This window comes from Vulpes lagopus, chromosome 6, assembly GCF_018345385.1.
Source record: "Vulpes lagopus strain Blue_001 chromosome 6, ASM1834538v1, whole genome shotgun sequence".
NCBI classification, from domain to species: domain Eukaryota; kingdom Metazoa; phylum Chordata; class Mammalia; order Carnivora; family Canidae; genus Vulpes; species Vulpes lagopus.
The window spans coordinates 70,184,618-70,212,231 of record NC_054829.1 but is presented as its reverse complement, the minus strand read 5'-3'; the positions used below and the strand labels follow the sequence as shown (position 1 = coordinate 70,212,231).

At 52.1% G+C, this 27,614-nt stretch overlaps 1 protein-coding gene across 1 annotated transcript; it reads right to left on the bottom strand.

Annotated features, from left to right (window-relative positions):
• Nucleotides 1-1,277: 1,277 nt before the first annotated feature.
• On the bottom strand, nt 1,278-27,085 carry LOC121492896 (myosin-6). Its single transcript, XM_041758165.1, has 38 exons — nt 27,021-27,085; nt 26,479-26,697; nt 25,022-25,165; nt 24,632-24,788; nt 24,521-24,548; nt 24,120-24,231; nt 23,742-23,834; nt 22,959-23,022; nt 22,642-22,740; nt 22,073-22,176; nt 21,847-21,985; nt 20,164-20,432; nt 19,742-19,912; nt 18,224-18,533; nt 17,284-17,354; nt 16,916-17,003; nt 16,709-16,826; nt 16,438-16,561; nt 16,059-16,195; nt 14,249-14,504; nt 13,873-14,115; nt 13,547-13,723; nt 13,131-13,276; nt 12,795-12,885; nt 10,480-10,869; nt 10,041-10,167; nt 9,843-9,961; nt 9,256-9,452; nt 8,538-8,721; nt 8,183-8,348; nt 7,916-8,040; nt 6,658-6,966; nt 6,206-6,409; nt 4,934-5,059; nt 4,452-4,727; nt 2,534-2,629; nt 1,701-1,835; nt 1,278-1,354 (listed from the first exon to the last, which is right to left on the bottom strand). Exons 2-38 carry the CDS (start codon nt 26,677-26,679, stop codon nt 1,331-1,333), a joined length of 5,820 nt encoding a protein of 1,939 aa, XP_041614099.1. The 5' UTR covers nt 26,680-26,697; nt 27,021-27,085; the 3' UTR covers nt 1,278-1,330.
• Nucleotides 27,086-27,614: the final 529 nt, after the last annotated feature.

Genomic DNA, 27,614 nt, shown 5'->3' with positions numbered 1-27,614 from the left:
ACAAGCCTTCCCCATGGAAGTGCCCACCTGCCACACCTGTGCACACAGGTTTGTTAGCCCATTTGGGGGCCAGGTGCATGTGTGGAGCTCCCCCTTGTGGTGCGGGGAAGACTCGGCCTGTAGACCGCACGCGAAAGAGAGAGAGAGAGAGAGGAGAGCGAGAGAGAGAGAGAGAGAGAGAGAGAGAGAGAGAGAGAGAGGTTGGCCTGCGACATCAGATGAGGGCAGAACTCGAAATGCTGGCTCTGGAAGAGCTCTTAGATATCAGCTGGTCCCATGACTTCATTCATTTCACATAAGAGAAAACAAGCCCAGTTGCAGGAAGTGACCTCTTCACTTATGACACAGCTGGGATTAGAACCTAGCTTGCCTAATACCTATCCAGGTATAGGGTACTGAGCTCCCGGTAATGCAGAAAAAAATGGCCCGGCCTCATCTCCAGCCCCCTCTACCAGTAGGTATGCTCTCCCAGCTTGCTAGCACCTCAGCAAACATTTCCTGAGCTTCTCCTGTGTGCAGACCCTGTGCTGGGCTCCAGGGATCCAGAGGTAACAGGCAGGCCTGTTCTTGGGCACTCACAGCCTGAGAAGGAGACAGGCTAGTGAATGGCAGTCATGACTGCCCACAGCGAATGCTACGAGAGAGCTTGACTGGGGGTAGTTTGGAGAGCAGGCACTGCTACGGCCCAGGAATCAGTCCTACCAGGGCCTGAGAGGCTCCCGGGATGTCCCTGCCCACCCATATGGCCAGTGTCAGCTGGCCCCAGAGTCTCAGGATCCCCTCATGGTGAGGTGCTGATCACAGAGGCTGAGGTCAGACCTGGGCCCCAGCCGACTGTGCCTGGGGCTCCTTATGGGTTACTCAGAATGGGCTGGCCAGAATGGGACCTATGCTAAGTCCTTTATGAACCTCCACCCCCAGTGAGTCCTGAGCCTCTCCTGGCATCAGTGGGAAATTCATCTGGTGGGGGGAACAGGTGTCCCAGGACACCTTTAAGCCCTGCAGCCCAGAACTGGGGTAGGTGGATGGGAGCTTCAGCTTTGACACTAAAGCTCTCTTAGCACATAGAATTGGCTCACCCTTCTGGTACCTTTATTTTCTCTCCTACTGACCAGGGTTCAGGGAGGACAGCTCACTGCTCTGGGCCTTGGCCTCCTCCTCTGTACATGTGGAATGCCTTGGCTCCCACAGCTCTGACACAGGGGCAGGGCCTCCTTCCTCTCGGGAGCCTTAAGACAGCTCCTGGCTGGCGGCAGGAAGGACAGGGCACAGGCAGGTCTGGCATTCATGTTTATTACAGGTTGGCAAGAGTGGGGTTCCTGAGGCAGTGTCACTCCTCCTCATGCAGTTTTTGCTGAGAAAAGAATAAAAAGTGTGAGGGGGCAGCTGGCAAGAAGGAGGAAGAGTGTGAGGAAGAATCTCTAGGGCTCTCAGGGGCCTAAATGGGATGCCTTTAGAGGGAGAGGTTCTGGCCTCAGGGATCGTGGGTCTCACTTAGGAGCCCTTTTCATTTAGGGAGTGGGGCTGGGCTTTCTTGAGAGTTCCGGTCGGTCTGTATGGGCTGCTGTGACCAGGAAGGGGATTCTCAGGTCCAGGTGCTGTGGGACACCTCCCAGGCCCGTCACAACATAGGTAGGAGTGCCCGTGTTGGTGGCTGTGCTGACCCGGGGCGACTAGTGAGGCCCAGTGGAGGGACCCACCTTGGCGCCGATGTCGCGGCTCTTGGCTCGCAGCTTGTTGACCTGGGACTCGGCGATGTCAGCACGCTCCTCCGCCTCATCCAGTTCGTGCTGCACCTTGCGGAACTTGGACAGGTTGGTGTTGGCCTGCTCTTCCTGTGGGGGTTTGGGGACAGGGACCATGAGGTGAGAGGCAGCAGGGGAAGCGGGGGAAGTGGACATTTCCAGCCTCCCAGTCTGAGGGATTCCCTGTCCCTGAGCCAGGGGTTCAGGGCTCTCACCCCTCAAGTATGTTCCTACAACAACAGCCTTGCCAAGGGTATCCTGCTCCTGGCTTGGCACCCTCCTCAACTTGCCCAGCATCCAGGTGGCCATCCTTCATGGCCACCCACTGCCCGAGGTGAATCACACATGCTGCCTGGTCCAGTCCCATTCAGAATCCAGCCTCATGGCACATGGCCAACCGTGGCTCTGATAGATGCTCCCAACCCCGAGGTTTCCCTTACATGTGTGCTCATCAACACTTTCCTTTCACACTTTTCTGCCCACCCAGAGTCTTTCCTGCTGCCCTCTGGTCAGGTCCTCTCCTGGGGCCAATTCCATGGCCACCTTCCAGCCTTCAGCACCCTCTGGCCCCCTGGCCTGCTTCACAGCTATAGTGCCTTCTCTTGGCTCTAGTGGTGTGTGGATTACAAGCAATTTGTAGGAATTGCTTTTGCTTGCTTAGAGGGCCTGACACAGCTCTGAGTACATGAGACATGTGAAATGTCCAGTCCCTGTGCTGAGGCTGCCACCTGTCCATTCTCACACATGGGAGGTGTGTTGACAGAGAATGGAGAGAACCATGAACTTACTGCCTCCTCTGCCTGGCGCTTGTAGGCCTTGACCTTGAGCTGCAGCTTGTCCACCAGGTCCTGCAGCCGTAGCAGGTTCTTCTTGTCCTCCTCTGTCTGGAGGTGGATGGATGGGAGAAGCCAATTTGGGGGAGGAGCAAGTACAATCATTGTTCCCTCCCTTAATACACCACTCTTCTCCCCAGGCCTTAGCTGGCCCTCCCTCCAATGGGCCAGGTCAAAGATAGGGCTGGGCAATTCCATCTCTGCCTCGACTTGTAGGTCAGAGGGCCACAGCAAGGTCCTCAGTCTGGACCTGAAAAGCCAAGAGGGCTGTGGCCCTAAAGCTGGAAGTGAGGGAAGGGGTCTAGAAAAAAAATGGAATTCCTTCATCTGATAATATGGAGACATTGAGGCTGTTCCAGCTCCAGCCTGGAGCACCATAGATGCTCTTGGCCAGTGGTTTTATTTTTTTATTTTATTTTTAATTTTTTAAAGATTTTATTTATTTATTCATGAGAGATACACAGAGAGAGAGGGAGAGACACAGGCAGAGGGAGAAGCAGGCACCATGCAGGAAGTGGGACTTGATCCAGGACCCCAGGATCACACCCTGGGTCAAAGGCAGATGCTCAACCGCTGAGCACCCAGGCGTCCCAGTCAGTGGTTTTAGAGTGAGCGGAGCGGCCGAATGAAGAATACAGAATGAAGCGATGCTGTCATAGTCACACCATTCTAACCTATCAGACGTATATTGCACTGGGCAGATTTGGGCATCAGGATCACTGGCCCTAAGGTCACCTGATCATTTCTATCTCCACATCGTTTTTTTTTTTTTTCCACATTGTTGTATGTGCTAGGATGCCACTTCCGCTTATGTACACAACAGATTTGCCATTCTATAGCTGTAGCTCTTTCTCACAACTCTCATATCCAGCTATCAAAGGGACCAATACCCTCTTTCTTTGTCCTTTCTCAGCCATACTGTGAAAATAATAGGTCAAGGTCAAAAGCTCTGAGCTATGCAGGTGCAGATCTTAGAACATTTTGGGATCATCAACATGTATCAAAAGCCATCTATCTGATGTCCCACAAGTTCCATGGAAGATTGGAATCTTTTCCCCTCCCCGACCTTTATCCCTAAAGTGCCATACTGTGTCCTTCCTTCTTGGGCTGATAGAATGATTCCGTGGACTGTACTAAAGACTTCAAGGTAGCACTTGGGTTATTAAAAAACAAAACAAAAACAAAAAATGGAGGAAATGCTGGTTAAAACAGCTTTCAGGGGGATCCCTGGGTGGCTCGGTAGTTTAGTGCCTGCCTTTGGCCCAGGGCGTGATCCTGGAGTCCTGGGATCGAGACCCACGTCGGGCTCCCTGCATGGGGCCTGCTTCTCCCTCTGCCTGTGTCTCTGCCTCTCTCTCTCTCTCTGTCTATCATGAATAAATAAATAAAATTCTTTTTTTTTTTTTTAATTTTTTTTTTAATTTTTTTTTTTTTTATTTATTTATGATAGTCACAGAGAGAGAGAGAGAGGCAGAGACACAGGCGGAGGGAGAAGCAGGCTCCATGCACCGGGAGCCTGATGTGGGATTCGATCCCGGGTCTCCAGGATCGCGCCCTGGGCCAAAGGCAGGCGCCAAACCGCTGCGCCACCCAGGGATCCCATAAATAAAATTCTTAAAAAAAAAAAAAAAACAGCTTTCAGGAAGTAGAGGTAGGTTCTGCATTTGCTAGAAGAAATCATGGACTCAAGCCTAGTGGACTCCAGGGAATGTGAAACAAAATTAATCTAAAAACAGCTTCTCAAGTAATAGGTGCCAGAGGGTTGGGTGGCATTCCTGGTAAGTGGCTGTGCATGGGGGCCAGGAAGTGGGGCTGGGGAAGCGCTTTTACATCCACTCTTGACTGCCCCCCAGAGCAGCCACCATGCCCACACCTGGTAAGTCAGCTCCTTGATGCGACGCTCACTCTTCCTCATGCCCTTGACTGACTCTGCATTGCGCTTCTGCTCCGCCTCCAGCTCATTCTCCAGCTCCCGCACCCGGGCCTCCAGCTTCTGCAGCTGCTTCTTGCCACCCTTGAGGGCGATCTGCTCAGCCTCATCCAGCCGATGCTGCAGGTCCTTGATGGTCTGCTCCATGTTCTTCTTCATGCGCTCCAGGTGGGCGCTGGTGTCCTGCTCCTTCTTCAACTCCTCTGCCATCATGGCAGCCTGGGGACAGGAGCAACATGTAAGAGAACAGGACCTGTGGCCCCTTCTCCCTCCAGGATCACCTTTGCCCCATCCTGGCGCTTGTTTCCCGAGGCCCACCAACCCATGCAGCTGGAGAGTCCACTTGTCAGGGCACAGTGGCCTGGCCGGGACCAGGGCCCTTGTTCATGTCACTAGTGGGGGCGGGAAAGGGAGGAGTCACTCACATCTGTGATGGCCTTCTTGGCCTTCTCCTCGGCATTCCTGCACTCCTGTACCGCCTCTTCCACTTCCGATTGGAGCTGGGTCAGATCTGACTCCATCTTTTTCTTTTGGTTGATGAGGCTGGTGTTCTAGATGTAGGTAGAGAAAACTATCAAATATATACTTTGTTATTTGATTCTATATCTTTATTCACAGGAAATTAAAACTGTCATTTAAAAATTTATTTATTTATTTATTTATTTATTTATTTATTTATTTATTTATTTATAAAGGTTTATTTATAAACCTTTATAAATAAGAGAGAGATTGAGAATGCATGAACAGGAGGGGCAAACGGAGATGGAGAGAGAATCCCAAACTGATTTCATGCTGAGCACAGAGCCTGACATGGCGCTCTATCCCATGATCCCAAGATCATGACCCACAAAAACCAAGAGTTTAGGCTTAACGGACTGTGCCACCCAGGTGCCCCCCAAAACTAGTCATTTAAAAAAAAAAGTCTTGCTTTTGTTTATTCCTTGAATCCTTTGTTATTATTTTATGTTTTGTATCTACTTTTCCTTTTCCTATGAACACAGATACATTCTAGATGTTATAGCTAAAATTGCTCAGCTCTGAAGATAGACTTCAAGCAGTGAAAGGTCGTCAATTCTACTTCTGACATCTTTAGTAACATGTCTACTTAGAGGCATGAAAATATTCCAAGGAAAATGGGAACAACGTTTTTACCAGGACAATATCCTGGAAATGATTATAGTTACAGAAAGAATGTCAGAGAGTAAGGAAGAGGGGACGGGGTCAGTGCATGATGTCATTCCCACACATATTAGATTACAGAAAAAAGCTCCACAGACCTGCAAGACGGGCACAAAAATTCATTGCAGAGAACATCTGATGACAGGGTGTCTGGGATTACAAAAAAATGGTGTTCCATCGAGAATTTGGTTTGTGTGTAGATGCATTTAAACTCCCCAGATGTCATCTTTACAGAGCAAGCTGGGGGCTGTCCTCTAGGTCAGCACTGTCAAATAACAGCAGGCATTCCACTACTCCCAGATTTGTGACTTTGGTGGACAGCACCAACCAGTCATGACACCTTCTCAAGGCAGTGTTTCCGACAGCCACGACTGACAGATGAGAGACGGCCCAAGAGATGAAGTAAGTGGCCATCCCGGTTGGATGTGCTCAGTCAGAACATCTGGTTCAGAACTCCTATAGGAGTCCTGGGCTCTGCGTCTCAGCAGGTTTCTCCATGTGGCCCCTGACTGCCTCACCTGGGAGTGCAGCAGCTGCACCCGCTCACTGGTCTCGATCAACTCCTGCTCCGCCAGCTTCCGGGACCGCTCCGTCTGCTCCACCACGGCCCGCAGCTCCTCCAGCTCGGCCTGCAGCAGGTTGTTACGCCGCTCCACGATGGCGATGTTCTCCTTCAGGTCGTCATTGGCACGCACTGCATCGTCCAGCTGGATCTGGGTGTCCTGTAGATCAGGAGGGTGGGTATGAGAGACAGGTTGGCCTCTGGGTCCATCAGAAGGCTGTTAGGCTAGGCTGGATGCCAGTGAGGAGCCCAGTGTGCTGGGTCAGGAGGGCCTGTGGGAGATCTCTGCAGTAGCCGAGGCCAGGAGGCACCTGCTGTTGTAATGGGGTACCACCACCCAACCTGGCCACATGGAGGCTAGTCCATCTCCGAGTAAGGGGACTTCCTGCTTTGGGAGTCTCCATGTACCTTCAGCAAGCTCTGGAGACCCTTAACTTGCTTCTGGGCCTCAGCAGCCATGCGGTTGGCATGGCTGAGCTGGATCTCCATCTCATTGAGGTCACCCTCCATCTTCTTCTTCACCCGCAGAGCCTCATTGCGGCTGCGCGTCTCCGCATCCAGGGAGGTCTGCAGCGAGTCCACCACCCGCAGGTGGTTGCGCTTGGCCTGCTCCATCTCCTCATCCTTCTCCGCCAGCTTCCGCTCGATCTCTGCCTTGATCTGGTTGAACTCCAGCTGGGCCCGGAGGATCTTGCCCTCCTCATGCTCCAGAGAGGCCTGGGAGAAGATGGGGAGAGAGGGTTGGGGGCAGATAGTAAGAGCACAGGGCAAGGTGGGGAGGGGTGCCAAGAAGATGCAGGGTATCAGCGAGGGCTATGGCTTGGAGAGGAAGGTCTGGGATGCCCTGGCAGAAGAAGTGCAGGATGCCCTGAGATTCCTTTATCAAGGAAATCGCTTCAGCCTCAAGTGCCAAGACCTGTTAGCACTAAAACTGCATAATCCTGACCTTCTAAATATCACAGAAAAGGGAGAGATTTTTATGAGCACACATTCCAAACTTCCTCTTTGTTTCCTAGGTCACTTACCCTTCAGTGAAAAAAGAAGACCCCAAACTCATGGCTATCTGTAGGTTCTATAAAGATGAGCAGTGACAATAGCAAATACGATGAAGTGCTTACGTTTGTTACCTCATTTAATCTTAGTAACAATCATGCATAAAATCTTATTAGGTACGTTCAATTAATTCCATTGGGCATAAGGAAACTAAGGTACAGAGATGTTAAGAAACTTGTCCAGTAAAAAAAAAAAAAGAAAAGAAAAGAAAAGAAAAGAAATGAAAAGAAAAGAAAAGAAAAGAAAAGAAACTTGCCCAGTGACACAGTGGAGGTCTCGAAGCCAAGTTTCAGACTCAGATCTGTTTGACTCTGAAGCCCACACTCCCATGATCAGAGGGGTTATTATGATGACCATATTTCAACTTTATAAACATGGTAGGAAACATAACCTTTTCTCCTATGATCGGACTGTGATATTTTCCTTGGTGCAAACCTTGGCTTTGCAGTCATGGGTATCAGATTAGTGGATAGACTGAAAAAAAGGAGCTAATACATTTTCTCTTAGCTGGGGGTCATGTCGCTCCTGAGGTGAAGGAGAGTGGAGAGTCAGAGACAAGAGGGCATGGGTAAGAGAGGGTACTGGGTAGGGGTGTGGGCAGAGCCAGGCTCACCTCTGCCTCCTCCAGGGCTGACTGCAGCTCCAGCTTCTCGGCCTCCAGCTGCTTGCGGACCTTCTCCAGCTCATGTGCATTCTTCCCTCCTTCTCCCAGCTGCTCAGTCAGGTCGGAGATCTCCTCTGGGGGAGGGGCCAGGCCATTCAGTTGGGGGCTGCCATGGTCCAATGGGGAGGCACCCCTCTTGGAGCCCCTAGGTGGTGCCACATGAGAACACCACCCCCAGCCACCTCCCCGCCCCCAGCCTCCCAGGCCCCAGCGCACCCTGAAGGTTCTTGTTCTCCCGCTTGAAAGTCTCCAGATGCTCCAGGGACTCCTCATAGGCGTTCTTGAGCTTGAAGAGCTCTGTGCTGAGGGAGCGCGCCTCCTTCTGTGACGACTCCAGCTCTGACTGCGACTCCTCATACTTCTGCTTCCACTCGGCCAGGATCTGTGGGGACCCGGCTCACTACACAGCCCCCTCTCCCAGCCCCAGCACTTCACCCTCTCCAGGGCTGCCCCAGCCCCTCAGCAGGGCTCAGCCTCCTCCCCTCTTGCCCCCAAGGAGGAGGCCCCTGGCTTTATGGTGACGCTGGCCTTCCAGCTCTGCCCCTGGCTGAGACCCCCAGCCCAGGCCCACCTTGTCAAAGTTCCTCTGTTTCTTGTCCAGGGCTGCGGCGGCTGCATTGGAACGCTCCACATCCACCATGAGGTCCTCGATCTCATTCTGCAGCCGGTGTTTGGTCTTCTCCAGTGAAGAGCACTTGGCATTGACAGCCTCCACGGCCTCCTCTGCGTCCTGCAGCCTCTGGGCCAGCTTCTTCCTGCCCAAGGTGGTTAGTGTGTGGGTGTGACTCTACCCGGAAAAAATAGGCCCTGGAACCACCTCCTCCCCAGATCAGGGTGACCCAATCCTCCCCCTGCCTCCCAATAGCTCCTTGGGAACCAAAGCAGCCCTTAAGGCGCTGGGTACCCAGCCTCAAGCAATCTAAGCCTGCAGGTGCCTAGAACAGGATGTCCTCCCTATGTATAGCAGCATCTGGGTGGCAGCCCCCACTGCTCCCCACACCAGGCTGATCGATGGAAGCTCCTCTGACCAACAAGCTTTTTGCTCGTCTTATACGTGAGCATCAGGTATAACCCGAGCCAAAAGCTCATGCGTCACAGGAAGTGAGTCGGGGCCAGCCAGGTTCACTCAGAGGCCAGGATCCAGGCTCCTTTTCAAGCACCTCTATTACCCCCCGACCTCTCCCACCCTTTGCAGATGTCCTTCCCATGTCCACTCTGCCTGTCCCCACCCCAGATCCTCTTACTCCTTCCTCCCTTAGAATCAGGGTGGCAGGCTGCCTGGGACTCACTTGGCCTCCTCGAGTTCCTCAGTCCTCTGGATGGCATCCGTCTCGTACTTGGTCCTCCACTGGGCCACCTCCGAGTTGGCCTTGGACAGGACACGCTGCAGCTCGGCCTTGGCCTCGGTCTCCTCCTCATACTGCTCCCGCAGCAGGTCACAGTCATGGCGTGCCGACTGTAGTGCATGGGCCAGGGCATTCTTTGCCTGTGGAGGGGGTGGCCGCCGGGAGGAGGGCTTATCTCCCAGGAAGGTGGGAGGGAATGTCCCCACCCCCTGCCATGATTCTCTAGATCCTTTTCATATCCATGAACTTCAAACAAGCCTGGCCTCATTCAGGGTGAAGGCTGGTATGGATTTCAGCATCTTGGAGTAGCTTTCCAGCTTAACCACTGCACCCCTTAGAAATAAGGAAAGAGGCATTCCATGATGTTCAGGTGTGGCTTAGCTGGAGTGTAGAGGAACTGAGATTGGGGGCCTTTCCACCATTGACAGAGGCTTCTCTCCAGCCTCTACGCTCCGTGCTTGGTGTTGATATAATTTGATTACTCTGGGCTGCCATTGAGCCTGTCCCACTTTACCCTAGCTGGGCCTCACCTTAACCTCCTCCTCCAGCTGCCTCTTGAGGTCCTCCAGCTGCTGGGTGTAGGTGAGCTTGCCTCGGGTCAGCTGGGAGATCAGTGCCTCCTTCTCATCCAGCTGCCGGGACAGCTCACCTGGAGGGGGGAACAAGAGAGAGTTCGTGGGCTATGGAAGGGTGCAACTGGTGGTGCAGGGCTGGTTAGGGGCACCCACCATTCTCGGTCTGCAGCTTGGCTCGCTGGGTGGCAAGGTCATTGAGGGACCGTTGGGTCTCTTCCAGCTTTGCGCGGTACTCATTGGCTTGGTCCTCCAGTGTCCGGGACATCTTCTCTAGGTTTGCCTTCAGGCAGTAAGGGACAACTTGTCATTGAGAGGGGCTGGGTGGACCAAAGAAAGGAAGGGAGGGCCAAGGTGGGGAGAGCACAGGGTGCAGAGGGGTGAAACAGAGAGGTGCTAGATGGCATGGTCTGAAGGAGGCACATGAATTAAAGGAGGGACAGTGAGGAGCTGTGGGTGGAGGGAGGGCAAGGAAGGAAGCGAGACAGAGACCAAGGGGTGATGAAGGAGCGACAATGAGAAGACAGGGCAGAGAGTGTGGAAGGAAGGCCACTGTGAGGGAGAAGGCAGCGAGGACCCCGAACAGGCAGCCCACCTTGGCCTTGATGATCTGCTCCATGTTGGAGGTGACATCGTCCAGCTCCAGCTTGAACTCGCTCTTCTCCTTCTCCAGCTTCTGCTTCACGCGCTGCAGGTTGTCGATCTGCTCGCCCAGCTCGGCCACGCTGTCGGCGTGCTTCTTGCGCAGGGCCGCCGCCGTGGCCTCGTGCTGCAGCGTGGCCTCCTCCAGGTCCCGCCTCATCTTTTGGAACTCGGCCTCCCGCTTCTTGTTCATCTCAATCTGCACGGACGTGGCGCCTCCCGCCTCTTCCAGCCGCTCGCTGATCTCCTCCAGCTCCCGGGACAGGTCTGAGCGCAGCTTCTCCACCTTGGCCCTGGCGGTGCGCTCAGCCTCCAGCTCCTCCTCCAGCTCCTCGATCCGAGCCTGGGCCGGGATGCAGAGAGCTCAGACCCACCACCTGGAGCCTTCCATCGGAGCCGCCACCCCAGAGCTCTACAACATTCAAGTCCCTCTAGAGCAATGGTGCTTAACTAGGGAAAGTTTTGTGCCACAGGGAATAGTTGGCAATGTTTGTAGACATATTCACTTGCCATGACTTGCCATCTAAGTGGGTAGAGGCTAACGGTGCTGCTAGACATTCTGTAATGCATGGGCCATTAATAGCAATTTGGTCGAAGCTGAATCCTCAAGGCATTTAGACTTAGTCTGAAAATCTGTGTTCAGATGGGGATTCAGAGATCTTGTGAGATCTGAATCTCAATGATTCCACAGACTCACTAGGCTCTGCTCAGCTAAACCTAAGGCAGGACAGCCTGTGCTTGTATCTTACAAATATTTGCAACAATATGCCTTGAAACAATCAAAACTTTCGTAACCCTCCAAGTTAACCAGGAAGTCATGTCAACCATAGTCTTCACCCTCCAGGGCTTGCTTTATTTATTTATGCCTAGGGTGGGTTCCACCTTGACTATTTCCTTCCAGGCCAGGAAAGTATAAGCAGGTTGCCCTTATCATTACCATGCCCCTACCTCATTTTTCTGGCCTTAGCCTTGGGCTTGACTAAGTTGGGAAACTGTCCCATCTGTCATTTTGATCTGTTCCCTGACCAGCCAGGAGCAAAGATGAATATCAATCAGTGGGGTCCCTGCATTTGTGGCTATGTTATCAGAATGTTATCAGAATGTGCATGGGTGGGTCCTGGGAGCAGGAGAGAGAGGACCACCATGCCTCTGCTCCCAGGATGAAGAAGGTGGTACTGGGTGCAAGAGCTTGGGCAGGAAGAAGGAGGAGCCACAGCCCATTGCCAAGACCTGATGAGGATAACAGCACTGTTATTCTTGGTCTAACAGCTGAAGAGTTTGCCTAGACCCAAACAGAAGAACCTGGAGAATATCCTGATATTCTGGCTAAAACCCAAGAAAATGGGAGGGCAAATTTTCACTGAAGGTCAGGCCAGTTCCTGAGCAGTTCCTCAAACAAGGAGAACTGTGTTCGTGCATCACTTGTGGCCTGAACCATGGGCCCCAAATGCTGAGGGGAGATCAGCTCTCTCCAGTAGCCAGAGTCTACCAGAAAATCAGAGGATAAGGCCCTGCCTCTAATGGCTGAGTACCTGTTGTCCTTGGGGCCACTATGTCCAGACCTGATCAAACAGCTTCCACAGCTATAAGATGGGGATGATAGGACCTGCCTTCCTTGCTTCCAGAGCTCTTCTGACAAATATAGGACTAAAGTTCATTAAAATTCAGGGTGCACTAAAAGTAAGGGAGATTGTGGCTGTTTATTTACTCTCCTTCTGCAGAGGGACAAGAAGGCCATGGAGAAAACAAAAGAACACCTTCTTGCTGGTGGCTGGTTGACTGCTCACTGACAAAATGGTTTTAAAACATTATCTCCTCTAGTCCTCTGTAAGGCAGGTGTTATTATCTATTTCATGGATGAGAAGAGAATCTGAGGCTCGACAAGGGGAAGTGACTTGCTTAGGGAGTATGTGAAGAGTATAAGCAGAGCATCCCAAAGGAAGGGGGTCCATGAAGGCGCTTCTCATGCCCATGCAGAGGGGAGAAGTACTAGGGGAAGGGTGAGAGGAGAATTGAACGCTGTTATTTGTGCTGGAGCAAACGCCCATGAGGTAGGGTATAGCTTAGCAACAGAACTTTTTGGTAGGCTTGTTTGCCTCCCCAAATAGCTCTGCTGAAATAAGACATCATTGCTCAAATGGGGGAAGGCTGGTGGGGTCTCCAAGGCTGCCTGGAGTTCTATATACTGTCTAGAGCCCTAGGTAGCTCCTGTAACCTCAGCTGCCTCACCACTGAGCTCCCCATTGGCTGCACCAGGAAAAATTTCACCTGATTCTCCTTCAGTTTCTTCTGCAGCTGAAGGGCCAGTGCCTGCTCATCCTCAATCTTACTGTTCTGCTGATTAATGTCAAACTCTTTCCTGGAGAAGAAGTAGAGGGTAACAGATGGTCTTCCTTCCTTTGTACCCATTCTCTTCTCTTGCCATGGGATTCCAGGACCAATCCCCTCCTCCCTGGCCCAGAGGGTGAATGCAAGAGGGCTGTTTCACCTCCTCATTCACACTATGACCAGAACAGTGCTAGCTAGTGGGGATGCAGCACCCTGTGCTCTAACCCTCAGGCCAGATATCTCCACTAGCCCTTCCCAGCCACCTCAGATACCTACTTCTTGAGCTTTTCTTCCAGCTGCAGCTTGTCATTCTCCAGGTCCATGATGCTCTCCTGAGTCAGCTTCAGGTCACCCTCCAGCTTCCGCTTTGCTCGCTCCAGGTCCATGCGCACCTTCTTCTCCTGCTCCAGGGATCCCTCCAGCTGGTGGGGAGAAGATAATAAACAAGGTGTAGGAAACCTGAGATCCACAGTGCATGCTCTTCCGCCCCATCTAAACTCAAAGTCCAGTAGGATTGGAGGGCAAACCAGCAGAGAAATCCCTGCAAGCACAAAATATCCCAAGCCCCAGCCTAGTGATGAACCTCAAAGAGCAAAGAGGCCCCAGGAGTCAGAGAAGTTAGTTCTAGGTATCAGGATATTGCCTCTGAAATCTTCATCTGCGAGAGCCAGAGCATGGTTCTTACTACTCACATCATCCACCTGCTGCTCCAGCTTGACCTTAGACTTAGTCAGTGTGTTGACTTTGTCCTCCTCAACCTGAAGGTCATCTAGGGCCTGCTGGTGGGCCTCTTGCAGAGCCTTCTTCTCTTTGGTCAGCTTGGCAATGATCTCATCTAGCCCAGCCATCTCCTCTGTCAGGTTCTTCACCTGCCGAACAAGAACCCCACTCCCTTTAGGGTCTGAAGTCATCAGCCTGGAGACATCTATCGGGATGTCCAAAGCCAAGGACCAGGACCACACTGTGGTCTGGGAATCCTGAGGAGACCTGGGCTGGAGCCAGAAGGAGTTGCCCTCACCTTGTTCTCTGTTGCATGCTTCTCCTTCTCCACCTTGGCAAGCGTCAGCTCCAGGTCATCAATGTCCTTCTTGAGCTCAGAGCACTCATCTTCCAGCTTGCGCTTCTTGGCAGTGAGCTCTGCATTCATCTCCTCCTCATCCTCCAACCTTTCAGTCATCTCCTTCACCTTGGCCTCCAGCTGGATCTTGTTCTTGATCAGTTGGTCACAGCGCTCCTCTGCATCGTTGAGGTTATCTTGTTCCTGGGAGAAGAGGACAGAGAGGAGAGCCGGTGATTATAGAGGAGAGATCCAGGGTCTTAGTTCCTGGAGATGAGATGGGCTATAATGCAGGGGATGAAAGGGGAGGGATGAAGAGATAATTGCGTGGCCTCACCGCCTGCACTTGGAGCTGGAGGTCATTCTTCTCCTGCAGCAGGGATACCATCTTCTCCTCCAGCTCCTTGCGGCGAGTCTCTGATTTCTCCAGTGCCTCTTTGATGCGTGCAAACTCCTCCTTCATGGTGGCCATCTCCTTCTCTGTCTCTGCACTCTTAAGTAGTGGTTTGATCTTGAAGTAGAGCTTCATCCAGGGCCAGTTCTTGACCGCCATGAATGCCCGAATGTTCCACTGGATTACCAGCAAGGCATCCCTGGCAAGGAAACATGGAAACAGGAAGGGGCACTCTGAAAGAGCACTTCCCAAGCATGGGACGAACTGTACTTGGCTCCCAGCACATATAAACATGCTCAGAAGCATCTGAGGGCAAGAGCCCTGTTGTTGCCTTGATATGTACCCCCAGTCTAACATTACCACACTGAATGTGGACTTGCTCAATAAATATTTATTAATTGAGGAATTCAACAAAAGGGCAGCTTATATTTTCCCTACTGGGGTGTTAGCAGCAATGAAAGCTATACTACTCATAGACTGCCTACTAAGTTCAGTGTTTCTAATCCCATAAGAACCACAAATATGTTAAAAATTATATTTTACATGTAAGAATATAGTATATCTGTAAGTTGTGAAGAATGAAACAAAATGACTACACATGAACCTATTGATCCTTCAAACAACAACTAGAGCATTGCCAGTGTTGGCTCCTCCTCATCCCTTTTCCTGGTCCCCCGACCAGAAGCAGCCACTACCCTGAATCTTATGTTTTTGATTTCCTTACTTTTTAAAAACATACTTTAACCATATATGTATGTGTCACTATTTTTATTATCTCTGAGTTTTCTAAAAATTGTATTACACTGGAAATAAAATTGTATTACACTGTATATATCCTTCTGTAACTTGCTTTTGTTCACCCAAGGATCTGCTTTTGAGGTTCAAACACATTGTACCATGTGGTTGTAAGTCCCTCCTTTCATTGCTTTATAATATTCCAGTGAACAACTATATCACTCTACCCATTCCTCTGGAGATGGAAATTAGCGTTGTTTCCAGATCTTTGTTATTTTGGCCAATGCTGCTATGAAGATTCTTTTTTTTGTCCCATGTTGTACATATTCAGGAGTTTCTGTGGGAATGCTCTTAGGAGTGGAATTGGAAGGGCAGCCCCGGTGGCGCAGCGGTTTAGCGCCGCCTGCGTCCCAGGGTGTGATCCTGGAGCTCCCTGCATGGAGCCTGCTTCTCCTTCTGCCTGTGTCTCTGCCTCTCTCTCTCTTTCTCTCTCTGTATCTCTCATGAGTAAATAAAATAAAATCTTTTTTAAAAAGTTAAAAAAAAGGAGTGGAATTGGAACATATGCAATTGACTATCTTTTTTGGGGGAGGGATGATCTGTATACCCAACATGGGGCTCAAACTCATATCCTCGAGATCAAGAGTTGTATGCTCTATGGATTGAGCCAGCCAGGTGCCCCTGCAATTGCCCATCTTTAAAAGATAATGATAAATTGTTTTTCAGGGAGGTTGCATTAATTTACATACCTGTAAGCAGTGGGTCAGACTTCTCAATTTTTGTCAAGTTAGTGTTTTGAAATGGTATCTCATTGAAACTTAATTTGCATTCCTTATGGTGAATTGTCTTTTCTTAAAGAATTCAAAATGAGACTTAGCATGGTAAAGTCACTTGTTTAAGCCAGCTAATAAGTAGTGAAGTCAGAATTTGAACTCAGGTCTTCTGAGTCACATCCAGTTAGCACTGCTTGTCTGCCTTTTTCATCTCTGGGTAAGCCTCACCTTTTCTCTTGCCTCACCTGCGCTCCACAATTTTCTTGAACTCAATGCGCATGAGCTGGCCCCGGGCTTGTGCCTGGATGCGGGTGATGATGCGACTCAGCCTCTCATCCCGCATCTCCTCCAGCAGCCCCAGCAGTCCTGCCTTGAAGAACACCTGTGGGTGAGAGGGCCCTCAGAGAAGGGTGGAGGAAGAGAGTTGGATGTGCTAAGCTCCCAGGGGACCCATCATGCATATATTCTAGACCTCAGGAGTGAAACATGAAAAACAAGACAGAAAGGAAGCCTGGGTTCCAGCTCTTGAGTTAATACAGGAAGCCAGAATCAGAGGTTTGCTTTCCAAACTCTCAGTTGCTCTGCTCAAGGTGGGTACACATCCCTGTGGGGCTCTAGACCCACCTTGGTGTGGCCGAACTTGTACTGGTTGTGGTCGATGTCCAGGGAGCCCAACAGTTTCTCTGCCCCTTTCCTGCTGTCAATGAACTGGCCCTCAGGGATTGCTGTGGGGTTGAGGATGCGGTACCTGGAGAGGGAGGTTCCCTGAGTCACCCACGTTCTGTGCCAATCTGCTCTTCCCACAGCATTTGGGGCCACCTGTGGACTACTCTTCCCACCAGGTCTGCCCCAGCTCCCCCTGTTCCCTGAACTCTGGGGGCACCCCTGTACCCACCTCTGCCTGAAGTCCCCATAGAGGATGCGGTTGGGGAAACCCTTCCTGCAGATGCGGATGCCCTCCAGCACACCGTTGCAGCGAAGCTGGTGCATGACCAGGGGGTTGTCCATCACCCCTGCAGCAGAAGAGGAGAAGAAGTTGTCGGCCTCAGGGTAAGTTGATGCCAAGTGCCCTCCCCAGACTAGACCCTTATACATCACTCACCTGGAGCCTTCCGTTCATTGGGGATGATGCAGCGAACAAAGTGAGGATGGGTGGTCCTCAGGTTGGTCATAAGCTTATTCAGATTCTCCTGGGGGTGGATGAGAGTGGGGAGTCAGGAGCCAGAGGGATCATCTTTTTGGTCCCTAAGCCCTGGGCCCCCGACAGCCTGTCTCCAGAATTCTCCAAGGGACCAAGTGTTTACACATAATTTATGATGTGAGTTCAGGCTTGTATATTATTAACATGCACCAAATGACCATATAGCTTCTTTCCTCCCCAGACTCAGAGAATCAGATTAGGGTGATACAGCCAAAGGGCTGGGTGCCCACCACACCCCCCCCTCCCCGGCCTCTCTGGGCCCTTCTTACCCGGTGGAGGGCTGACACTGTCTGAAAGGATGAGCCCTTTTTCTTGCCTCCTTTGCCTTTACTGCTGTCCCCTAATAATAAGAGAAGGGATGAGGAGCCAGAGTCTGAAAGCAAAGGAATCCTCAGGCAGAGGCAGGGCTCTGCCGCTCACTAGCCATGTGACTTCACAAAGTGATTCTCGGGCAGCCCCGGTGGCCTAGCGGTTTAGGACCTGCCTTCAGCCCAGGGCGTGATCCTGAGACCCCAGGATCGAGTCCAACATTGGGCTCCCTGCACGGAGCCTGCTTCTCCCTCTGCCTCTCTCTCTCTCTCTCTGTGTCTCTCATGAATAAATAAATATAATTTTTAAAAAAATGCCATCTTTTAAAAAAAAAAGTGATTCTCCATGTTTCAGTTTTTCCAGAAGGAGAACAATAACTGCCTCTAATAGCTGGGATGGAGATTAAAGAAGCTTGCTTGCCACCTAGTAGGTGCTGAAATAGTATGAGTGCTCTTCTCCCACCTTCTAACCCTACTTTTCATGCTTACATCTTCCCGTGGTCTATCTTCCTTCTTGTAGTTCTTCCTCCTCTGTCCACTCCACACCCTTTCTCTTCTTTCTCTGAATGGGACACTCACTTGTTCTACCAGATATTCAGTGATCTTCTCAACATTTACCGAGACCTCCTTCAGGCACAGCTCTACAATGGGCCTGGCACAGTAATTCATGTGCCACCCTCATTCACCTCCAGTTGCTCACAATCTTGAGGAGACACTCAACATGTACAACAATATCCATAACACAAAGTGGCCCTTTTACACATCAGGTGCACATGGATTGCTGTGAGATCCCCTGACCCCATCCCTTTTGCCTCTAGGGTTCTGTGCTTTGAAGCAGCAGGACCCTGGCCCCTGGCAACTTCAGAGTTGCTCTGGCCCAGTGCAGCAGCTGCCCTCTTACCGACATCAGCAGAAGCATAGGAGGAGAAGAGTGTGGCCATGAGCTTGAGGGAGGACTTCTGGTACAAGGCCACCACCGTCTCATTGAGTGGGTCTTTGTTCTTCTCCAGCCAGCCCAGGATGTTGTAATCCACAGTGCCAGCATAGTGGATGAGGGAGAAGTGGGCTTCCTGCTTCCCCTTGATGTTGCGTGGCTTCTGGAAGTTGTTGGACTTGCCCAAGTGGTTGTCATACAGCTTGGCCTTGAAGGTCATGTCAGTGGCCTTGGGGAACATGCACTCCTCCTCTAGGATGGACATGATGCCCATGGGCTGAGAGCAGGGGGGTAGATGGAGAGAGCATCACTGCGTGCACTCCCAGGTTTCCAGAGTCCCACACCATGCCAGAGGAAAAACTATAGCCCATAGGGCTTGGCAGGCTTCAGAGTATCTATGCTAACACCTCTTGTCCCAATACAGGACACTAATATTCTTGGAATTAACCTAACTCTAATTCTATTCAGACCTGGCCTATAACCTCTTTCTGCCTCAGTGGGCCTAGTGAACAGCCCAGTGCTCCCAGCTACCCTGTCAGGTCCCTAAGGCCTTGCAGCAAGTCCCTTCTCGGAAGGCTCCTTGCTCCAGGGACAGGTGTGTGTCAGCGGTGTCCGACTAAGGGGCAGGCCAGACCTCTGCCTATATAATGGGTAATAGTCCTTTAAGGGATGGTTAGAGGGATCCATGTTCTGCACAACATCCTGCTTTCTGGAAAGTATGGTGGTTCTTGACTTTTCTTGGGGCAGGAATCCTAATGAGATTTTGATTAAACTAAAGATGCCTCCCTGTAAAAATGCATGTAAACATGTGTCTGTGTGCATGCACACACATACACATACACATACACATACACATACACATACACATACACATACACAGTCTTTACCATGTAATTTCAGGTGATTCTGAGACCTCTGGAAGAGCAGCACCCTGGATAACCACCCAGAGCTTCTGGGAAGCTCCTGTTTTCTGATGGGCCACTGGCTGGGTGAGGGTAGTTATTCTGGGCTCTGGTCTGTACCAGCAAAATGCAAAGGCATACTCTGAACAAGCCAGCACTGGGAACCTCACATCAGCTCTGTTCCTGTCTCCTTTAAGTCTATAGTCAAGAGGGGCTGAAGACAGGCTTATTCTCAGCTCTCAGGAAGAGGATGGGAAGCCAAATGTCTCTAGTTTTAGCCTAGGATTCCCCATAGATGCTGCTTCTCATGGGCTGTCAGAGGGGCCAGGAGTTATCTCCTCACTACATCTCCTTCTTAAGATTCTGGGAGGTGACCACCATACAGGACAAGGTCTTAGATCCTGGAGAGAGGAGAAAGGGGCTCATCTCATGTATGCCTGTGGCTTCACAGTGAGTAGAAGTGGGGCCTGAGAGAGGCTTAAGATTCTGGGGACTCTAGCTTCTTGGCTGGAGAAGGGACAGCATTGTCACTCTGTCTGGGATGACAGGGGAGGGGGACACAGGCAGCAGGTGGAGGCAGCACCTTCTCAATGAGGTCGATGCAGGCCTGCAGGTCCATGCCAAAGTCAATGAACTCCCACTCGATGCCTTCCTTCTTGTACTCCTCCTGCTCCAGCACGAACATGTGGTGGTTGAAGAACTGCTGCAGCTTCTCATTGGTGAAGTTGATGCACAGCTGCTCAAAGCTGTTGAACTGCAGGGGGTGGGGGTGGAGCGGATCAGGCAGGCAGGGGTCTGAGTGGCCAGTGGGATCAGCACAGGCCCGTGCCCATGCTCCTCCCAGGGAAGGAGAGCTCCTGTGGAAGACAGGGTGAGGCGTCTGCCACTCCTGAGCTCCACTGCCTTTCCTGAGACTGGCCATGATGGTAATAGATGGGAATGAGTGAGTCACTCTCCCCCCGTGGCCCCCCCGCTGCCCGTTATGCATAGGCTCCCCCTACTCACGTCAAAGATCTCAAAGCCAGCGATGTCCAGGACTCCTATGAAGTACTGGCGTGGCTGCTTAGTCTCCAGGGTGGCATTGATCCGTGTCACCATCCAGTTGAACATCTTCTCGTACACTGCCTTGGCCAGTGCCCCAATGGAGTAGTACACCTGTTGTACGCTCTGCCCTTTAGTGACATACTCATTGCCCACTTTCACCCGAGGGTGGCACAGCCCCTTGAGCAGGTCAGCTGAGTTCAGCCCCATGAGGTAGGCAGACTTGTCGGCATCTAGGGGAGAAGGAAAGAAGTAAGCAAGCTCCTTTTTCCTGCTCCAGGGCCAGAACCTTTCTGAAGCATTGGGTCCAGTCAGGCCCTTCTCTAAAGGATTGCAAATCCAGGCCTGGAAGGGAACAGGCTTGCCAGGGGGCACCTAGCCCACGTTCAGAGTCAGGCTGGAGCCCAGGCTTCCTGTCTGTCCAGAAACTCCCACCACCTAGCAGTGCCTCTCGCCTGTCTTTAACATCTACTGGGTGTCCCTGGTCCAGGTCCTGTACCAGCATTGCTGTGAGCACATTCTTGCCTTCACTGCACCCCTTGTGTCTCCAGGGCAGGGACTGTGGCTGACAGAGGAGATGTGCACTGCTCCCTGCTTCCTTAGTTCCCATCCCAGGATCCAATCCAGGACTGGGCCTATTCCACTCTTAATTCATGTGTTGACCAACTTGAAATCAAGATTCCTAACAGCATGTTAAGCCCCCCACCCCCACCTCAGCTCTCCACCTGTGCCATCCAACATACGATTTCTATTTAGAGGAAATTTGTTTGATTCAATTTCGAGAGTTTTATGATAGCTGATCATGATGTGTTACGATGAAACCCAGGCTTGGCATTTTGATCTGGATAGACACAGAGAAGAGGTCCTTGAAGGTAGGCTAAGAGGAATGTTCTTGGGCATTTGTCTGGCCCTATTCACATCTTGACATCTCCTTCTCAAAGAATTTTTACGACAGCCCCAGAGTGACTGAGAAGGACTGTTGTTCCATTTCACTGAGAAGGAAACTGAGGCCCAACGAGGTATGTGACATGTCAATGCCAAGGGAGCCCAAACGGAGCTCAGTCAAGGGCTGGGCACCCTCTACATACACATTGCATTACTGATTGGGATGTGCAGAGTTCAGAATCTGTGCTTTCTTGAGCTTGGGTGAGTCTTGGGCCTAGGAGGAGACATCCCCAACTCACTTCTGGTCAGTGCAGCTGGGGAGAAGAGTTAGCAGGATTGTGGGGGGCTTCCCTGTCTGCCTGCCTCTCGCATATCCCTGCCCTTCCCTGGCTCTGGTCCCAACCATCTACCTCACAGGCCTCAGGTCCCCAGGAATGAGCCTGTCTGGGGACAGTAGATGGCCTGTGACTAGGCCCTCACGAGGAGAAGCCTGGAGGTAGGCTGGATGGCGTGAGGGCCCTGCCCCTGGAAAAAGGTACTGCCTTCTGACCATGTGCTTCTCATACTTCTGGTTTCCTCCCACTTTCTCTATCATGATCCTAATAATCCTAATAAACTAAATTGTTAGCCTAGCTCTTCAAGAATCGTTGAAAAGCATAACTTTTGGATGCAGCATGGGAGACCCTGCTCCTAGTGCACTGTCTCCACTTGACAGGTGAACGAACACCCAGCACCTCAGGCCTTTTTGGCACCTGCCCCCACCTTCGGTGCCATCCGGCTCGGCCTGCTCCTCCCGCTGCTTCTGCTTGAACTTCATGTTCCCATAGTGCATGATGGCACCTGTCAGCTTGTAGACGCCAGCTTTCTCCTCAGAAGTGAAGCCCAACACGTCGAAGGCGCTCTGGGACAGAGCAAGAGAGCCAAAGAGGGTGGTTGGATTGGGTGGTGCAAGAACCCTCAGGAGCTCTCATGGTGCCTCCTCACTTACATCCGTGGCCATGAGCTCCTCGGAGTCATCAATGGAGGCCACGGACACCTCTCCCTGAGACACGAAGGCGTAGTCGTAGGGGTTGTTGGTAACCAGCAGCATGTCTGTCCAGGCAAGGAGCAGGGCAGGGGACAGGGAGACAGGAGAGGGCAGAGGATGGGCAGAGAGAGGTTGAGAGAAGGGCATCGTGGGCTTGGGCAGGGGCAAAGGAGGAGAGGCCCAGAAGCAGGGAGAGAGGAGGAAAGTCAGCAAGACCATGCAGAGAATCCCAAAGACATGAAAAAGCAGGCAGAGAACTGGGGAGGGAAGACAGTGGGAGAATGGCCCTCGGAGAAGGTGGGGCACAAGGAGGAGAAGGGGAAAACCAACCAGGAGGAGAAGAAATATGACAAAGAAAGAGTGGGAAGGGAGGCAAGAGGAGGCAAAGGCAGATCTGAGACGGGGAGGGAAGAGAAGACCTGAGCAGACTGAAGGACGAGGGAGGTGAGCAGGGGTAGGTGAGGAGGAGGAGGACACCCACCCCTTCCTGGGGAGGGCAATGGGGGCATTGAGGCATTGGGCAGGCTCACCCAGCAGCTCTGGCTTCTTGTTGGACAGGATCTGATAGAAGATGTGGTAGTTCCTCTCGGCCTTCAGCTGGAAGATCACCCGAGACTTCTCTAGGAGATCTGAAGTGAGGAGGAGGGAGGAAGGCATGTAAGGACGGAGAGAGTCGATCCAGCAGAAGGATGGAGATTAGGGGAGAAAGGCTCTTAGAGCAAAATGGAGAAAGCCAGGAGAAGAGGAAGAAAATGGAGAGGGAATGTTGAGACAGGGTCACCCAGCTGGGAAAGAAGGCAGGGGCGGAAGACCCAGAGGGGTGTGCAGGGCTCCCTGCCATACTCACAGGTCTCTATGTCTGCAGAAGCCAGCTTTCCAGTGGCTCCAAAGTGGATCCTGATGAATTTTCCCTGCAGATGGATGGGACAAAGAGAGAGGGAACTGGCCAGAAGGGACAGATGGAGATCTTGGACCTCAACACAACCCAGAAAGCCCTGGATTGTTCTGGAAATGTTAATGACCTACTTGGTGTTCCAGTTTAGTATCAGCAAAATGGGGAAAAGGATGTCTATCTCCATATTACTAAGTATTTCTGAGCAGAACCAACAACATGGGAATGAACACGGGTACAATGCCTCCTGCTTGTACCTCTGATATGATCTCGTGAATGCTTTCAATAACCCGCAAGGTAAATATTGCTACCTCTGCTTCACAGATAAAGGAACTGGGACTTAGAGAGGTGTTAGGACTTGCTGGATAGGTGGAAAGCTGGGGAATGGGCTCTAGCACCTATGCTTTCTTCTCACCTTCCAATGTGGAAGGGCTTTGGAAAAAGTCATTCGGAAAAATCTAGAATGTGACAAAAATCAGCTTCGTTACTTGGCTAGGGAATAGCTGTGGTGACTCTGGGTCTCCTGAGTTCTCAGAGCTCAGGGAGCCAGGCTGTCAGGAGGGTTTGAATGTGTGTGCATGCACCCACACTCATGCACACGCACACACTTGTTGATACTGCAAAGCCAAACACAGGATGATCGACTGGGTGTAGTGTAATGACTGTAGACCAAACAACACCCCCCCTTTTCTTGTCAAGGCCAGGTGAGGCCAGTTGGCAGCTGTCAAAGGTACTCACAAAGCGGGAAGAGTTGTCATTCCGGACCGTCTTGGCGTTGCCAAAGGCCTCCAGGGCGGGGTTGGCCTGGATGATCTGGTCCTCTAGGGTGCCCTGCGAAGGCAGCAGAACCCCAAGGGTTTATCTTCTGTCTGCTTCCAGGAGTGGGGAGGACAGGGGACTGCTCTGGTCCTGGGGGATGGGAGTGGGGCTGGATGGACTACAGGTGGGTCTGTGGCTCCAAAGGGCCATATTCGAACATCAGAGTGTCTCCTGCCCGGAAAGTCTCAAGCACTGGGCTCAGTGGTGCTGTCCCCACAATTCCCCAGGGTAAGGCTAGGGGTTATCTGGGTCAGCCTGCCCCCCCCCCCTCTGCTGAGCATATGGCCCATCCAGTACCTTGTTTGCATTAGCATTGTCCTTTTTGCCACGGTCACCTATAGCCGCGATGCTGGCAAAGTACTGGATGACACGTTTTGTGTTCACAGTCTTCCCTGCGCCAGATTCTCCACTGGAGAGACCAGGGACCCATTAGAACCCAAGATTTCCCATGCTTCATTCGGATCAAGTTCAGCGCCGCCCCCTCCTCCCGCCCCCTCCTCCCTCGGAACCCCAGCCTTCTAACCTCCACCAGAGCCCAGGGCCCTGCAGAATTTGCATATCATTATAGGTCACTCCAACACCCCTCTAAGAGCCCAGCTCCCTGCACTCCTTTGCAATAACAACCTTAAACCCTTCCTCCCCTCTGCACTCCCAGGGTCCCTGCCAAGTCCCTAGGTGGGTGATTGGCATTCACTCACGTGATGAGGATGGACTGGTTCTCTCGATCTGAAAGAGAAAAAAGGGGGACAGTAAGGTCAGGTCCATGGGTATGGGGCCAAGGGGGCACGGGTCAGGACTGCCAGACTCACCTGTCAGCATGTACTGATAGGCGTTGTCAGAGATGGAGAAGATGTGGGGCGGCGCCTCACTCCTCTTCTTGCCCCGGTAGGCAGCCACCACCTCGGCATTGTACACCGGCAGCCACTTGTAGGGATTGACGGTGACACAGAAGAGGCCCGAGTAGGTCTGGAGCAGGAGAGAGGGCAGACATGAGGGGCTAGAGGGGGATGCCTGGGGCAGGTGGTAACAGGCAAGGGAGTCCTTGGCCACCCTAGGTGGCTCCTCTCTTCTTATGGCTGACTAGGAGTAGGAAGAGGGCAGAGGGGAGCTTGGGAGAGTTCTGACCCCTCCCCTTAAGTGAGTTTCCGTGGCCTACTTTAGCCTCCATCCAGGAATGGCTTCCTGCCACGTGTACTCACGTAGATCATCCAGGCTGCGTAGCGCTCCTTGAGGTTGAAGAGTACGGCGGGCTCGTGCAGGAAGGTCAGCATGGCCATGTCCTCAATCTTGTCGAACTTGGGTGGGTTCTGCTGCATCACCTGGTCCTCCTTCACGGTCACTGTCTGGGGAAGGGTGTGTGGACAGGGATGACTGCACTCCCACCGGGACCCTTGCCAGTCTGCGCTTGCCTGCCTCACCCACTTAGGTCTCCCCAGAACACCAGCCACAACCTGGCCTCGATCCCCCAACTCTTCCCCGATCAGGGGCCAAGCCCTACCTCATAGCTCCCCTACAAGGCTTTCCCCAGACAACTTACTGCTCACTGTCCCTCCCACCCTAGGGACTCTCCTAGAGTCTCTGTGTTCCGCCAGTACCCCAGGGGTTGTGCCCTTGAGCAACACCTTACTGCCCCTACTTCAAGCATCTAGAGACAAACTGGGCGGGGCCAGCAGCTCTCCAATCACACACCTCACCCTGACTCCTGGGGGCATTGCTTGTGGGCATCAGCTGCTCAGGGCAAACCTTGCCCTATTGGAAAACATCTCACCCACCAACCCTACACTCCCCATTGGTCACTGTCAGTGTGGTTTGATTGACACCAGTCAGCTTGCCATGTCCTAATGTCATCAGATCCTGCAGGTAGGTATTCTAGTACTGTTTTTGTTTTGTTTTGTTTTGTTTTTTTACAGTGGAAGAAACTATAGATAGAATAATTAAATTGTTTACGGGCTTGGTATATAGCCAGTGGCAGAGCTGGGATCAGAGTCAAAGCCCCCAGCAGGTTGTGGCCTGTCACTGCACACTTCGTTGGGCACAGCATTCAATAAGCATGTCTGAAGGCAAAAGGTTCTGAGCTGCTACCAGTGACCAGGGGCAAATCTCAAGGCTCTCATGAGGAACCAGGGTACTGTGGACTTCTGAGCACTAGTCACCAACCCTGAGACTAGAGCGTTCAGCACAAGAGTTCCTGCTTTTCTTGTGTTTATCTGAGTCTACGAGTTTGCTCTTGGTTTGGGTGAGGTAGATTTGGTTTGTGGAGGAGACTGAGGCACAGAAAGGATGGATACACATTCAAGAGGGAACTTTACTTGATGCTGTGTCTGTGTCTTCTTTATCTAAGAGACCCTGCTGAGATAGAAACTGGTGGAGCCTCCCCTCCCCACCCCCTCCACCCCCCACCCCCCGTCCCTGCCCCAGCATCCTCTCTGGCGAAGGGCATTCCTCCGTGGTGTGGTGCCCTGCCTCACCTACTCAGGTCCATCTGAGAAAGGTCAGAGTTCTCACGGAACTGTTGGGTTCCTCAAGGGAACATGTTCTGCACTCCCAGTGGCTTTGGCTCTTCCCCAGAGCCCTCAGCTCCTCCGGCAAGTGGCCCCACCCCTGCAATTCCCCACCAAACCTCCTCTCCCTTTCCTTGGTACTATGCCCCACACACCTTGCCATTCTCTGTCTCAGCAGTGACCTTGCCCCCTTCTCGGGACAAGATCTTGGCCTTCACAAACTCTTCCTTGTCGTCGGGCACAAAGCACTCAGTGCGGATGTCGAAGGGCCGGGTCTGGGCCTCCAGACGCTCCTTCTCGGACTTGCGGAGGTACTGGGCGGCTGCCCCAAAATCGGCCATCTGAGCATCGGTCATCCTGGTGCTTCTCTGCGCCTGAGGCAGGAGGGCCCAAGCCTCAGTAGGTGGCACTGCCCTCAGCACCCCCACTCCCGGCCACAACTCCTACCCACCTGCGTCTTATGTTCTTCCCCTACCACGGAGAGGGGTAGGTCCCACCCTGGGTCCCACCCTCCCCGTGCTGCAGGTTCTGCTTCCTTTGTCCTCTGACATGATGTGGAAGGAGAATATCTGAGGATCTGTATGGGGTTGAAATTGGCTGAAGCTTGTTAAGGGGAGGTGCTGAGCTGCTTGGAGGAGAGACAGGGGACCCTGGTCCAGCAAGCTGGTTCCCACGGGAAAATTGGGGTGGTTCTCACCTGATTATCTCTCCACAGAGAATCTTGAAGACTCTGGACTGTGGGTAGAGCCACAGAGACACAGACTGGCAGAGGGAAGACCAAAGAGAAATCAGAGTGGAGGCAGGTCACCAGGGAGAAGTGAGCCGGGAGGATGGACCCAAAGAGCCAGACAACAGGACAGTCAGAAATGGGGAATGCGGAAGAGAGAGGAGGCAGAGAGGCAGGAGAGAAAGGAGGTAGAGTTCCTGAAAGTATCAGTGGTGGAGGTGGCATCAGAGTTGTAACAAAGAGAGGTGAGGAGATTATAACACACAGCCAGGAAGGCAGGGTGAGGGGGACAAGGAAGTACCACAATGACAAGCAATGACAGAGACCAGGCCACAGAGACCTCCTGTGACAGGAGACAAAACAAAACCACTCGACAAACAGAAAGCCATCCAAGGAGGGAGGAGGATGGAGACAGAGCATGGAGGGTAGAGAAAGTGGGAGAGGGCAAAGGCAGAGAAAGAACTGCACATCAGAGGAGAAAGGGGGTTTCTGGTTTTTCCCTGGGAACCTCTCCTCGGTCCGTGGGAACTTCTCAGAGGCTTTGGAGCAAGGCAGTTCTAGTAT